The sequence below is a fragment of the Lepidochelys kempii genome, chromosome 13 (assembly GCF_965140265.1).
Source record: "Lepidochelys kempii isolate rLepKem1 chromosome 13, rLepKem1.hap2, whole genome shotgun sequence".
In the NCBI taxonomy this organism is placed as follows: domain Eukaryota; kingdom Metazoa; phylum Chordata; order Testudines; family Cheloniidae; genus Lepidochelys; species Lepidochelys kempii.
Window position 1 is genome coordinate 30,572,783 of NC_133268.1, and position 13,283 is coordinate 30,586,065.

The window sequence follows — 13,283 nt, forward strand, 5'->3', positions numbered from 1 at the left end:
TACAGGTCTCCTGGATGGCCAGGGGTCCGGATCAGGGTTCCCCCTCCATGCTGTGGTGCCTCCCACTAGCTGTGTCGGCTGTAGCATAGGCTCTTGGTTGGGCGAGGTTCTGAATGTTTCAGCGTGCAAACCACCGCTCATGTGGTCTCTTGGTCCCCTCCCATCCCAACCACAGCCCCGTCTCCAGAGTGCTGGAGCTTTCTGCTCATGGCAGAGTGATGCAGGAGAGCAGTTCTGGATCAGTCTTTAGCACTAGGAGGGTTTCATTCTTACTGCAAGAAGTTACTCGTGCCCCTGCTGCTCTACATTCCATCCGTCCTCCGCTGTCTGATCACCTCCTCCCATGCTGGGACTGTGCTGGCGGCAGCCTGGTCCCCTGATGCTCCTGTCACTGAGGGTGGTTGTTGTCTCTTGGGGAGCAGCAGCCCCAATGAAAGCACCTGCCCCATGCTCCAGATCTGACACATGTGGGCATGTGACGCCATTTGATTTTCCCCTTTTTGTTTTTAGGTTGAATGTAACTCGCGTCTGGACCCTATCAACACTACGCTCCTGAAGGTACCAGGCAGCTCCAGGGGCCTGCCACAGACTGCCTTAGGGATACTACGTCTGCTGAGAGCCCAGCTCTGTGCATTGATCTCCTTAAATGCATCTGGCTTTCACGGAGGTGTCTAGGAGATGATCTGGGCCAGATGCTCTCCTGAGCCACTCAGCACAGGAGAGGAGGCAGGCTGCCAGGTTCCTGCAGTCCCTGCACTGCACCTCTCTGGCCTTGGCAAAACTTAGGGCAGCCTCGGAACTACTTGAGCTTACACTGACTGGAAAACAGTCCCCAAGGGAGCACCTGCCAGCTGAGAACTAGCGTGCAGAGGTGTCCCAGCCATGTGCTCTGCATGCCCCTAGTATGCCTCCTATGCTAGGGTCAGCTGGGGTGGCACAGGAGTCGCTTACACCACCTTTAGACCAATTGCAAGTCCCTGCCACCTCCACCCACCGCCAGGGGACTTCTCCACTGAGCAGACGGCCCTTCTCTCTAGGAGGCAGAAAGAGCCTGGATATTAGGGTTGGGGAGTCTATCCCTCCTCTGGCAGGAAGGGCCTTGGCACATGGCTGGTGAAGGAGGTGCTCTGTGACTCCTAGAATATGGCCCAGACACCCCTTGTTAATGGAGATGTGCAGCCTGTGAAGACTAGCGGGCCATGCTCCTTGAGCCAAGTGGAGACAGTCACGGTGAAGCGCTGCATGCTGGAACCCCCAGTCACCACAGGCCACGGCTCTGTTAAAAGTGAGGGAGCAGCATCTGCTTTTTGGTCAGTGAGGATTGAATGGGCCCCAGTGGGGCTGGCAGTGTTAGCCCAGCCCCTGGCCTGGCCAGATGGCATGGGGAAGGGACTCTTCAAAGCCCCTCTTTCTTTTTTGCAGATGGCAGACTGCGGAGGGCTGCCCCAAGTGGTTCAGGTAGGAATTTGTCTCTGTTCTCTGGCTCGTGTTTTCCACAGCCTGGCCCCAGCTCTGCACATGTTAACACCTCGTGTTTTGTCTCCTCAGCCTGGGAAGCTGACAGAAGCCTTCAAGTACTTTGTGCAGGGAATGGGCTACAGTAAGTAGCAAACACAGCTTCCCTTGCCCAGTGGGGCTGGTGTGGGGGACGATGGCTTTGCCTGTGTGTCTATGACGGGCAGCGTCCCGTGGCACAGCCAGCCACGTACCCTCAGAGGCTCAGCTTAGCCTGGAGAAATGAGTGTCGCGCTGACACATGTAAACAGATGTGTGTATCGAGATGCTAACCACCCTTAGCACCTAGAAGACAGCATGTCAGCTCTAGGGCTCGTGCATGGCAAAGCCTAGACAAGGCCTGCTGCCTTCGAATGGTAACCGCTCTGCTCTGGATCCCACAGGCAGCCCCTGGGGGCCTGTGGGGCTCCTGCCAGCGGTGGCAGCGGGTTAGCTCCAGGGCAGTCTGTGCTCAGCAGTGCTCTGGTCTGGAGATGCTAGAGCTCTGCTCTGGGGCACAGCTGTGTACGCACTGTCCCGGGCAGATGGTGCCGCTAGCTGCCCAGTGCATGAGTCACCTCCCGAGGCGCCTCCAGATATCAGCCCCAATATCTCTGGGAGCCCGGTGAGAGCCGCCCGGTGAGAGCCGCCGTGGCTCTTCCCATCTCGTTGGTCAAGTCACCACTGAGGCCAAAGAGCCAACGTTAACATGCCGGCAGCTGCCAGGGCCCCGGAAGAGTCATTGTCATCTCCAGTAAGCCAAAGACATTGGCTGAGCCAGCTGTGGTCCCACGGATATGGATGTGGGAAGACAGGTCTTATCCTACATGGCACCTGCTTGGCAGGTAAAACTGGCCCCCTAGAGAGAAGGTTGTTGGCTGAGTAGCCACCAGCAAACAGAGACGTCAACGTGCCGTGCTGTCAGAGGTTCCCCGGATCTTACGTGGACTAAGCAGAGTTCCCTGGGCCTGAGTGTGACCCTTGCTTCCCTGATGGCTAAGCTGTAAATGCTGTCATCAGGCATCGGAGGGTCGGGGCTCCTTCAGGCAGGGTGTGGTGTGCCAGTGGGAGCGAGGGCACCCCTCCTTTAGCCTGTCTGAGTGACATGATGTTTGATAGGATCCAGGTTGTGGCCCTGCAGAGACCCGAGCGAGGGCCCTGCTACCAGAGAATGGACGTAGGCCAGGGCAGAAGTCACTACCAGCAGGACACAGGCCCACTTGCCCCAGGTTAAGGAGCAGGGACCTCCCAAGTGGAAGGAAAGGCTCCTTCTTACTTGCCTCCTGCCCCTTGTCCAAGGCAGCCTGTGCTGCTCTAACTGCCGTCCCCATCTCAGACACTGTCTTGGAGGGGACACTCTGTGCTCATGGGCACAGCTGCAGAGACCATGACTGTCAGTTCAGGGGACAACACTCTGATCCCATGGCCCCCGTCTCGGGGCAGGGGAGGCTGGGCTGTAAATACTAAACACAGTCTCTTGTAAGGGGCCCTGCTCTTCTGAAAGCCCAGTGGAGCCACTAAGAACATGGCTTTTCCTGCGATCTTCAAGGGAATCTGATTTCCTTTCTTTCTAATGGGCAGAGAGCCGAGTAACATCTGCAGGAACTTCTGGGGCGATTTCCTCTCCAAGGGGAAGCTGCTAAGAAACTATCAGTGTGGGGTGTGAGTCCAGAGCCCAGGAGCACTGGCTGGCTGCAGACCTGGTGCGCTGGGGTTCGCTCTAGCAGCATGGTGCGTTCCAGGCTGATGGGGGAATTAACTTGCTTTCTCTTGTGTCCATCTCTTCCCTGCCTCACGTTGTTTCCAGTCCCTTATGTGCAGCTCAGCCACCTGAGCACGGAGTCAGGTACCTGCAAACCCACAGCTAGCACGACCAGGGCTGCATACTGAGCTGAACCCCTGCCATCTTTCGGGTGCATTGCTCTGGTGGCTTGCAGCATGTCCTGCTGGCGCTCTGGATCCTGGCCCGCTCCATTGTACATTGTGTGCACTGTGTGTTTTCACCTCTCATCTGTGTGTTGCTGATTGTTGCATGGTTTGCAGCTCTCTGGTTATCTGGAGCAAAGGACTCATTTTCAAAAGGTCTTGTGACCAATCACTACCTAATGTACAAGTTACCATGGCTACATTTGCAAATGGCCGGTTATGCAATTTGCAGTTGCCCACCTCAGACCTTTTGAAATCAGGCCATAAACCACCTGCTTTTGATGCATAAAGGCCCGGTTTTGGGGAGCTGAGAGTAACTGTTCTGATCCTGTGTATAGCTCTTTTCACGCTTACCCAGCAGGGTGCTGGCACAAGAGAGCCCAGTGGTATCAGCTGTAGTTCACTACCTCTGTGACCTTGCTCCTTTTGACAGTCCTCTTTCTTTCCTGCAGTGCCAACAGCTAGTATGACTAGACTTATCCGCTCCCGTACCCACTCCTCCTCCAGTGTGGGCTCTGGAGAGAGTGCCCCCAGCCGGTCGCACATCAGCAACCAAGGGGAGGGGACTGCTGGGCCCCCAGAAGCAGCTGATGTCCAGGACACACCGCAAACCATGGAAGTATCCTGCTAAGAGGAAACTTTCTGGATCCAGACAACTTCATCCTCCCCCACAGACCCTACCCAGAATCTAGCATTTCATCTAGCAAAACGTCAGTTTTCTCTAACCTGTGCATGCCCATCCAAGCCGCTGCCTCCTTGATAGTCTGTGCTTGGTGCTACTTTGGTCCTTTTTGTATATCTCTGGGAACAGAACCACTTTAAAAGTCATTAACATTCCACAGGCCCAGTGAACCCAGTTGCTGTACATGCTTGTGCCCCCTCCTTCCTGTGCTTGCTGTGCTGTGTATCGATCCACCAACAGCCATTGTTTCCCTCTTTAATTTAAATCTGATGTCTGTGGCTTTGTGAGGTTAGAATTGCTTCCTAGTTGTGCTTCTGCTAAAGGACATTAGGACTTTTGTAGTGTAGTTCTTAGGGCATTTGGGGGGTGAGGGGAAGCGAGCCCACAATGGTGCAAAACTCCAGGCACAGGAGGCGAGTCTTATTCCACACAGAGCGCTGAGCACAGCAAAGCGTCCTTGCACTCCTCGGGCTGGTGGGGTTCAAAGCACTCCTGGGGGGATGGGACAGTCATAACTATTGTCTTGGTCTCGTGTGTTCAGAATGAGCAGAGCCATCTCTTACCTGAACCTCTTGAAAGGGCAAAGCAATTAATGAGTTAATTCTCACTAATTAAAATGCACTATTCGGCAGAGTACAAGGGATTACACTGTTCGACAGCCGTGACCGTGGCTTTGTCGACCCACAGGGACCCTCCAGAGCAGTTTGTAGGAGGGCTGGATGCAGACGGGATCGTTTATAACATGTGGTCACGTCTCCTCATAACTGGACTCTTTGCTGTGACTTTTTGAAATCTCTAACCCTCAGTACATTGTGAAGTGGGCAGCAGTGCCCAGCTGCAGGCCTGGGATCCAGAACTGGGCCGTGGGGGAGCTTGCTGCTCCTGCTGTGCCAGCATCCACTTAGCATTGCCACACGGCCCAGCTGGATTGCCAGGGCAGGGTATCCCAATTCAGTGGTTGCTGGAAAAATGCCAGTGAATCTGAATCCTGTCAGAGATGGCCTGTATTCCCAGGCCTGGAGCTTGTGGCTAACCAATGGCTAGGGAATGTCACCCTGCAGATTCTGTCTTCATTGAATTCACAAGTCTGTTGCTCTTTTTTGTATGTGGTGAATCACTCACAGAGGATAGCAGGCAAATTAATGACCCTGTCACACAGCAGGGGAGCTCTTCACTGAGATGAGGGATAACCTGTCAGGTCACTGCAGGTCTTTTGATAAAGTCAAGGTAACGCATCCTCTTTCCGCTGCTGCCCAGTTCTGACTGGTAGGGAACTGGCTCCTCAGAGCTTTCATATTCTGCTCCGCTCAGGTAGGGAATGGGACCGGGAGGCTCTGCCTGAGGGGCACTTTGTACCAATTATTAAATAAAGCTACAAATGAGTCATTGTTACCTGGCTCCTTGTGTTCCTTCTGCTGCTGTTTGTTTAGTCACTATTTGCCATCAACATTCTGGGTGCCCTATAGAGCATGGACTTCATCGGGGACTGCCCCAGCCACTCACAAAGAGCACTGTGCCCCGAGTGTGCCGGCCGGTGGGAGCCGTCTGCTGATAGCTGCCTGCGTCAGACTCAGCTAGCTGGGCCGACTTCATTGGCCTCTTCGCAGGGCTCAGCCACTCAGCCTTAATCTCCCGGCTGTAGCTATGCTGCAGCACTTTCCTGCCATAGATCCCTCAACATTTCATGGAGGAGGAGCTGTATCGCTATCTTCATACATGGGGGAGTGAGAGTCCCCCAAGTCGCACAATGGCTCAGGGCAGGTTTGGTCACAGATTGCATATGGTACGCTCATCCCAAGGAGTCCTCTCTGAAGCAGCTGGTTGACCAACAGCCTTGGCTTTGCTGTACAATGCCAAAAGAAACATGCAGCTCCAAAATAGATATTTAAAGAGTAAATACAAAACTGGGAGCAGTCCCTGGGTTGGAATAGTCTCTCAGCAAGTTTATTCCCTAGTAGGTAAGGGCTGGTCTATACTAGGAAGCTTTATCCTAAAATCATTTAAAAAAAAAAAAACCCTAGTGTGGATGTAGTTATAAGGGTATAGAAGTGGACCAGTGGGTGCTAGGAGTGAACACTCTCATGGGGGCAAGACATTCGTGCAGATTGTGGAGAACTGGCGAACTTCTGATATATTTATGGGAAAATAGGTTTGACTCAGTTTCCCCTCTTATATTGTTCCCTGCTGTGTGTGAAGAGGTTAATTCCTTTCTTTTTGGAGGGGGAATCACTCAGCATAAATGAACATCAGGAGCTAATGTCACTGGTGGTGACTGGTGTAAAGTACTGCTCCACAGCCTAGTTTTGACCAGGCTCAAGAGGCCCAGCAGCCTGAGAGCTGGATAAAGTGGGCAGCTTACAGTTGAGGAGGGGTCACTCAAACATGATGCGAGAACTGATTTGAGCCTGTGACCAAGAGGGACAGAATTGGCTGTGTGCCCTGCCCGGGGCTCCACAGGGAAGATGGGTGACAAACCTCTAAGCCACACACACAGCCTGTTTATTGTTAAATTGTGCTTTCTTTGTAACGGTTTTGTCCTAAATAAATGTGCTGGCCTCTCTGCCAGCCAGGCAGTCGCCCAGCCATAGCCCTTGGGAGGGAGCAGCTTGGCAGGTGCAGGACTGAACTCGGACTTGCTAAGAGGATCACAATGAAGGGCAGCAGGAGCCACGGCCTGAATCCCGCATGTGGGGAGAGAAATGTGGGTTCCCGCCCCAGAAAGGGGTCCACCACAGGGGCGTGGGGGGGGGGGCAGTTACCCTGGAACTGTGACACTGGGCTCCTTGGTACCTGCCGTTGAAGCAGATGCTCTGGGATGAGTTTGAGAAGCATCTGTGCTCCAGGGCTGTAGCTAGGCTGCTGCTGTAGTATAAACATGGCCTAATTCTTTGGTATAATCTACCCCCGGCCCCCACGTACTCAGGCAGTGGGACTACTTGGCGCGAGGCCGGATGGCAGCCTCTGGCCAGCCTTGCCGGTGTGTGGAACGTCTGCGTTCTGTCAGTGACAAGTCAGCGCTGCGCGGATCGACAAGCCACACCTGGCTCCCTCCCAGCCCTGCCCGCAGCTGCACCCACAGCTCAAGCCCTTTGTCCGACATGATAGAGGAGCAGAGGGTTTGTCCACGCTGCCTCCCCAGCCAGCCAGCCCCTTGCCACAGAACCCAAACCAGGGCGGGGGCTTCCCTTACAGCAGGGAACAGCATACCCCCCGCCTGGGTTGTCCTGGAGGTTGCCTGTGGGCCAGCGACAGTCTGGCCTCCCTCTGCTCCCCAGCTGCAAGGCACAAGGCTGCCCAGTTTGCACAAAGGCATAGGCCTGCACTGTGCCCCTGCCGGCTCTGCCCGGGGCTAGTTCCCTGCAGTTCCAAGAGCAGCAGAATCTGGTAACTCGGTGAGAATCGATGGTTACAAACAGAGCGTGGTTTGCAGCGCTAGCAGAGGTGGATTCTGCATTGCCGGGGGTGGGAGCCATGAGGAGTCCTGCTTCCCCCAGGCCTGGGCCAGGTACAGGCTGCGCTGTGGAGGTAGCAGGAGGGACTGAGCAGGGCACGAAGCAGCCACCGGAGGGTCAGGCCCCAAAGCCTTTCTGGCGGCTGAGCTGTGCCCTGACTGACCCACAGCTCTTGGGGAGAGACACAGAACCGGCCGCGCAGCTCAGCACCGAGGTCTGGGCAGACATCTCCGTAACAACACCAAGCAGGCAGAGCCAGGATGGGGGCTGGCTCACACCAAACCCCAGTCAGGCCCCTCAACTGGGGCGAGAGCCTGGGAAAGCGCTGCCTCAGGAGCCGGGGGCTGGAGACACGCACAGACCCCATCTAAATGCCCCTGCTCATAGGTTGGCTGGCTCCAGGGAGCAGGCATCTCGGAGCCAGACATGGGGGTCCCAGGCCCTGACGGAGCTTGGCTCGTACACAGCACTGTGCTGTGTATACGCTCTCGCCAGCTGGCTGTTCCGATTCAAATTTCCCTCGTAATCCTGGAACAGTGGTGGTTCTTCTTCGAGTGATTGCTCAGATCGATTCCAATCAGGTGTGCGCGGGCCGCATGCACAGTCCTTGGAAAGTTTTTCCCCTAGCAGCACTCGTCAGGTCGGTGGTGGAGCCCCCTGGTGTGGCGCCTTCATGGCGCTCAGTATATGACCCTGCCGACCCGGTGCCTCCTCAGTTCCTTCTTACCGCCGGTGACGGTCGTTGGAACTGTGGCGTCTTGCTCGGCAAGTTCTCCGTGTTCCCCTAACTCTTTGTTTTGTCTCTGCCTGGATCCGAGACACTGGTACGCTGCCCTCGACATGAAGGATGCATACTTCCACATAGCGATTCATCCAGCACATAGGCACTTTCTACACTTCGTGGTCAACCACAAGCATTACCAATTCACTGCCCTACCATTCAGCTTCTCAACAGCCTCCCGAGTGTTCATCAAGTGCATGTAGGATATGGCTGCTTTCTTCTGTCACCAGCAGAGGCAAGTATACCCCTACCTCGACGACTGGCTGCTCAGGGGCCACACCAGGGTACAGGTGCAGTCCCAAATCTGTTTGCTCAGGTGCATGTTAGAGCAGCTGGGTCTCCTCCTCAACTTGGGGAAGTCAACCCTGGAACCCACCCAGAGAATAGAATTCATTGGGGCAGTGTTAGACTCGGTCCAGGCGTGAGCCCTTCTACCGGAGTCCTGATTCCGAGCCATCATGGACATCATTCAAACCCTCCAGCAATTCCCACCACAACAGCAAGGGGTGCCTGAGTCTCAGTCACGTGGCTTCTTGCACTTATGTGACCTGGCACGCCAGGTTGCGTCTCAGACCGTTGCAGACATGGCTCACCTCAGCCTACCGCCAGGGGTGCAACAGCTTGAATTCAGTGATCACGGTGCCAGGGCAGGTCCTCCTGTTCCTTTGCTGGTGGCTTGACCCCCAAGTGGTGTGCAGTGGAGTCCCTTTCCACAATCCTCAACCTTCCTTGTCCCTGGTTACAGACACGTCGGCTCTGGGATGGGGGGCGTATCTGAGGGACCTCCAGACACAGAGCCTGGTCACAGGACGAGCTCTCCCTACATATCAACGTCAAGGAGCTGAGGGCGGCGCACTTCACTTGCCAAGCCTTCCAGGCCCAACTGCAAGGCCAGTGCGTAGTGATTCTAATGGACAACACCAGCGCCATGTTTTACATCAACAAGTAAGGGGGAGTCCGTTCCTCTCCCCTATGCCAGGAGGCCCTCTGACTGTGGGAGTTCTGCATAACCCACTCCATTCACCTGGAAGCATCCTTTCTACCAGGAGTTCAGAACATGCTGGCCGACTACCTCAGCAGGTCCTTCCACATGCACAAGTGGTCCATCTGGTCAGATGTCCTACACCTCATTTTCCAAAGGTGGATGTTTCCCCAGGTCGACCTGTTTGCCACCTGACGCAACAGGAAGTGCCCAATGTTCTGCTCCTTCCAGGGTCGCAGCCCAGGCTCCCTCATGGATGCATTCCTGCTACTCTGGAGAGGTCACCTGCTCTATGCCTTTCCCCTGTTCCTAAGGTCCTGCTCAAGGTCCGCAGGGAGGGGGCAAAGGTAATTCTGATCGCTCCAGTGTGGCCTCGACAGCTCTGGTACCCCATGCTACTGGAGCTGTTGGAGGCACCAGTCACGTTCCTGCTCCTCCCCGACTTACTCACTTGGGACCACGGTCGCCTCTATCACCCCGACCTACGATCCCTCTACCTCACGGCTTGGAAGCTTCATGGCTGAACCCTATGGAACTTCTGTGCTCAGAACAAGTAAGGGAGGTCATCCTCAGCAGCAGGAAGCCCTCCACTAGAGCCACGTCTCTGGCAAAGTGGAAGAGATTCTCGTGTTGGTGTGACAAGCGTCGCACACCCCCTCTCCAGGCACCGGTACCCCTTATCTTGGAGTGCCTCCTGCACCTGAAACAGCAAGGCCTGGTGGTGTCCTCCATAAGGGTACACCTCGGTGCTGTCTCGGCCTTCCAACCAGGAGCATCTGGTCGAGCCGTCTTCGCCAACCCTGTGGTTGGTTGCTTCCTTAAAGGTTTGGACCACCTACATTCCCAGATCCGGCAGCCTGTCCCTACGTGGGACCTTAACGTGGTCCTTTCCAGGCTCATGGGGCCCCCATTCAAACCACTGGCAACTTGCTCCCTCCTGTACCTGTCTTGGAAGGTAGTGTTCCTGGTCACCATTATGTCTGCGAGGAGGGACTCTGAGCTAAAGGCCCTCACCTCCGACTCACCTTACATGGTTTTCCACAAGGATAAGGTGCAACTCAGGCCACATCTGGCCTTTCTCCCCAAGGTGGTGTCGCACTTCCACACCAGTCAGGACATTTTCCTACCTGTCTTTTACCCGAAGCCTCATGCTGATACCAGGGAACAGCAGCTCCACTCCCTCAGTGTTCACCGTGCACTAGGTTTTTACATCGAGTGCACTAAGCCATTCAGAAAGTCGAACCAGCTGTTCATAGCAGTGGCAGACTGGATGAAAGGACTCCTGGTCTCGTCTCAAAGAATATCCGCCTGGATCACGTCGTGCATCCGCACATGCTACGAGCTGGCCAACATACCAGCCCTGGCTCTTACTGTGCACTCTACAAGGGCCCAGGCCTCATCAGCGGCATTCTTGGCCCAAGTCCCGATCCAAGAAATCTGCAGGGCAGCAACTTGGTCCTCGGTGCATACCTTCACCTCTCCCTACGCCATCATCTGGCATGTCAAAGACGACGCGGCTTTTGGTAGAGCAGTGCTGCAATCAGCCTTTCCTTAACTCTGACCCCACTGCCTAGGTAAGGCTTGGGAGTCACCTAATTGGAATCGATATGAGCAATCACTTGAAGAAGAAAAATCCATCACTCCCCTCTCATAACTGTTCTTCGAGATGTGTTGCTCATGTCCATTCCAAACCCACCCGCCTTCCCCTCTGTCAGAGTAGCTGGCAAGAAGGAACGGAGGGGGCGCTGGGTTGGTAGGTTCACATATTGAGCGCCATGAAGGCGCCACTCCAGGGGCCTCCACAGCCAACCCAATGATGCTGTTAGGGGAAAATCTTTCCGACAACACCTAATTGGAATAGATATGAGCAACACATCTCAAAGAACAACTGTTACGAGAGGTGAGTAACCGTTTTTGTTTTTGTTTTTCAACCTGTGGTCCGTGGACCCCTGGGGGTCTGCAGACTGTCTAAGATTTCCAAAGGGCTCTGCACCTCCATTTTAAAAAGTTTAGGGGTTTGAAGATGAAAAAAGGGTGAAAACCGATGCACTAGAAGCAAGAGACACCCAATGAAACTGGCAGGCAACACGTGAAAGGAAATATGTTTCAGCACACAACGTAACCAGCCTGTGGAACTCATTGCCACAAGAGCATAGCAGGAGTGAGCAAGGACTGGACATTTATATGGATAATGAGAGCAGCCACAGACACTGCACCAGAGGTATAGCAGCTCCAGGGCACATGCTGACCTCTCATGGGGTTACAAGGAGTCTCACCATGGGCTCCTTGCACCTTTCTCTGTAGCATTTGGGCTTAGCCATTGTTGGCTAAAGGATACCAAACTAAATGGACTGTTGGCCTCTCTTGGTCTGGGATTCCCTATGCTCCTGGGATGCTTCCTTATGTCCCCAGGGGCACCATCCTGGAGCTGGCTTAGGGAAGTTGGTCTGTTACTTCCTCTATCATTGGCCAGGCTTTCTAAAACCAGGAGAGGGCAAGTCGTGTGTGCGCTCAGTTTGTGCCCTTCAGTTGCAGGTAACTTCCTCCAGAACAGCAGGATTGCCCTGCAGAACGTCACCACCCGGCCAGTGGGGCTGTCTCTCTTTTGAGCCCGGCCTCCACCGCCCAGTGCGCATCGCTCTCACACAAACACAATATCCAGCTTCACGCAGACGTTCGGAGGACACCCCCTGTGAGCAGCGACAGAGCCTGGCGCCTGCCTGCACCAGAGCTTAAGCAAGGGAGTGGCTGGAACCAGCGAACAGAATGGCCTGTGGCCTGCGTGCAGGGGCTAGGGGCTTGGCAAGGAGCCAGCACTGCTGGGACTTGGGGCCCTGTGTGAGTTGGGGGGCTCTCGTGAATTGCCCCAGTGCCCAGCACGCTGCTGGCTGGCGGCTGTTCGTGCTCAGAGCGCCCAGGCTCCGTCACACAGTTTCCATGAAGCTGCCGCCTCCTCTCCAGCGTAAGCACGTGGGCTGGAGCGTGGTGATGGTGCCGTGACACGCAGGCTAGTGTCGGTGCTGGGGCAGATAAGATCTCCTGCACTGCAGCCGGGAGCTGAGCAGCCCTGCACAGCTGTCGCAGCCCAGCGTGCCTACTTGCTTGGAACCAGCCCACTGTTTTTCCACTGACGGGGGGTTATCGCTGCCCTGAGCCCGGGGCAATTGCCCATCAGTCAGGAGTACTGTGCCCATGCCTCCAGCCTGCCCCTTCCTCCCCGCTGGAGCAGCATGGCGTGTGCGTTACAGTGGAGGCTCTGCATCCAGAGTGCCCTGCTTCAGGCCGGAGCTGGGGGCCGGACCAAAGCACGAGGGGGCTATCAGATGGGCAGGAGGGCTCAGACACGGAATCTGGTTAGGGAGCGAGCTGTTAGCGGGTAATAAATGGGTAACTGACCCCATGCGCCCAAGGCCAGCTGGTCCCAGCTGGTCCAGGGGTCTTCACGCTGCCCTGCCTGGCACTGCACAGAGCGGCTGACCCCTGTGCCAAGCCAGCGTGGAGCACAGGAGCGAGGGGAGGCCGCTCAAGGAGCATTTCCACCTGCTTTGCATGGGGGCCAGCAGGAGCCAATCAGCAGCCTGGCTCTCTGGGCCCTCCCTGGGCTTTCCTGCTTGAGCGGGGGGGGCTGGACTGGTGAGGAGCCAAGGGGCTAAATGCCTGGAGGGTTATTTTATACCCGCACCAGGAAACCAAAGGGCTGTTTGAAACTTTTGGGTGTATGTGCAAATGCCTGTACATGAGTGGGTGTGTTCAGATGTCTGTACCTGTACTGGGGGGAATTTAGGTGTACATACCTGTACAGGAGGAGGGGTTCAGGTGTGTGTACCTGTACAGGGGGGTGGGGGTGGGGTTCAGATGTGCATGCCTGTAGATGTGTGTGTGTGTGTGTGTGTTTAAACCCCGAGTCCAGTCCCGGGGAGGAATTCACCAGCTGGCTGGTGCCGACAGCTCCGGACCAGCCACGTT

General features: G+C 55.4%; 1 protein-coding gene across 4 annotated transcripts in view; it reads left to right on the forward strand.

Annotated features, from left to right (window-relative positions):
- Positions 1-5,494, forward strand: part of NDRG3 (NDRG family member 3) — a 119,418-nt gene extending 113,924 nt beyond the window's left edge. For 2 of the 4 annotated variants that reach the window (XM_073309973.1, XM_073309972.1), the window contains 3 exons: positions 511-558; positions 1,423-1,600; positions 3,873-5,494. In XM_073309973.1, coding sequence (XP_073166074.1) covers positions 511-558; positions 1,423-1,600; positions 3,873-4,051 — 405 coding nt within the window. In that variant the 3' untranslated portion in view covers positions 4,052-5,494. Of the gene's footprint in view, positions 1-510; positions 559-1,422; positions 1,601-3,301; positions 3,341-3,872 lie in introns of all 4 variants that reach the window. The other 2 variants (XM_073309974.1, XM_073309975.1) reach the window with 2 other exon arrangements.
- The last annotated feature ends 7,789 nt before the right edge of the window (positions 5,495-13,283 follow it).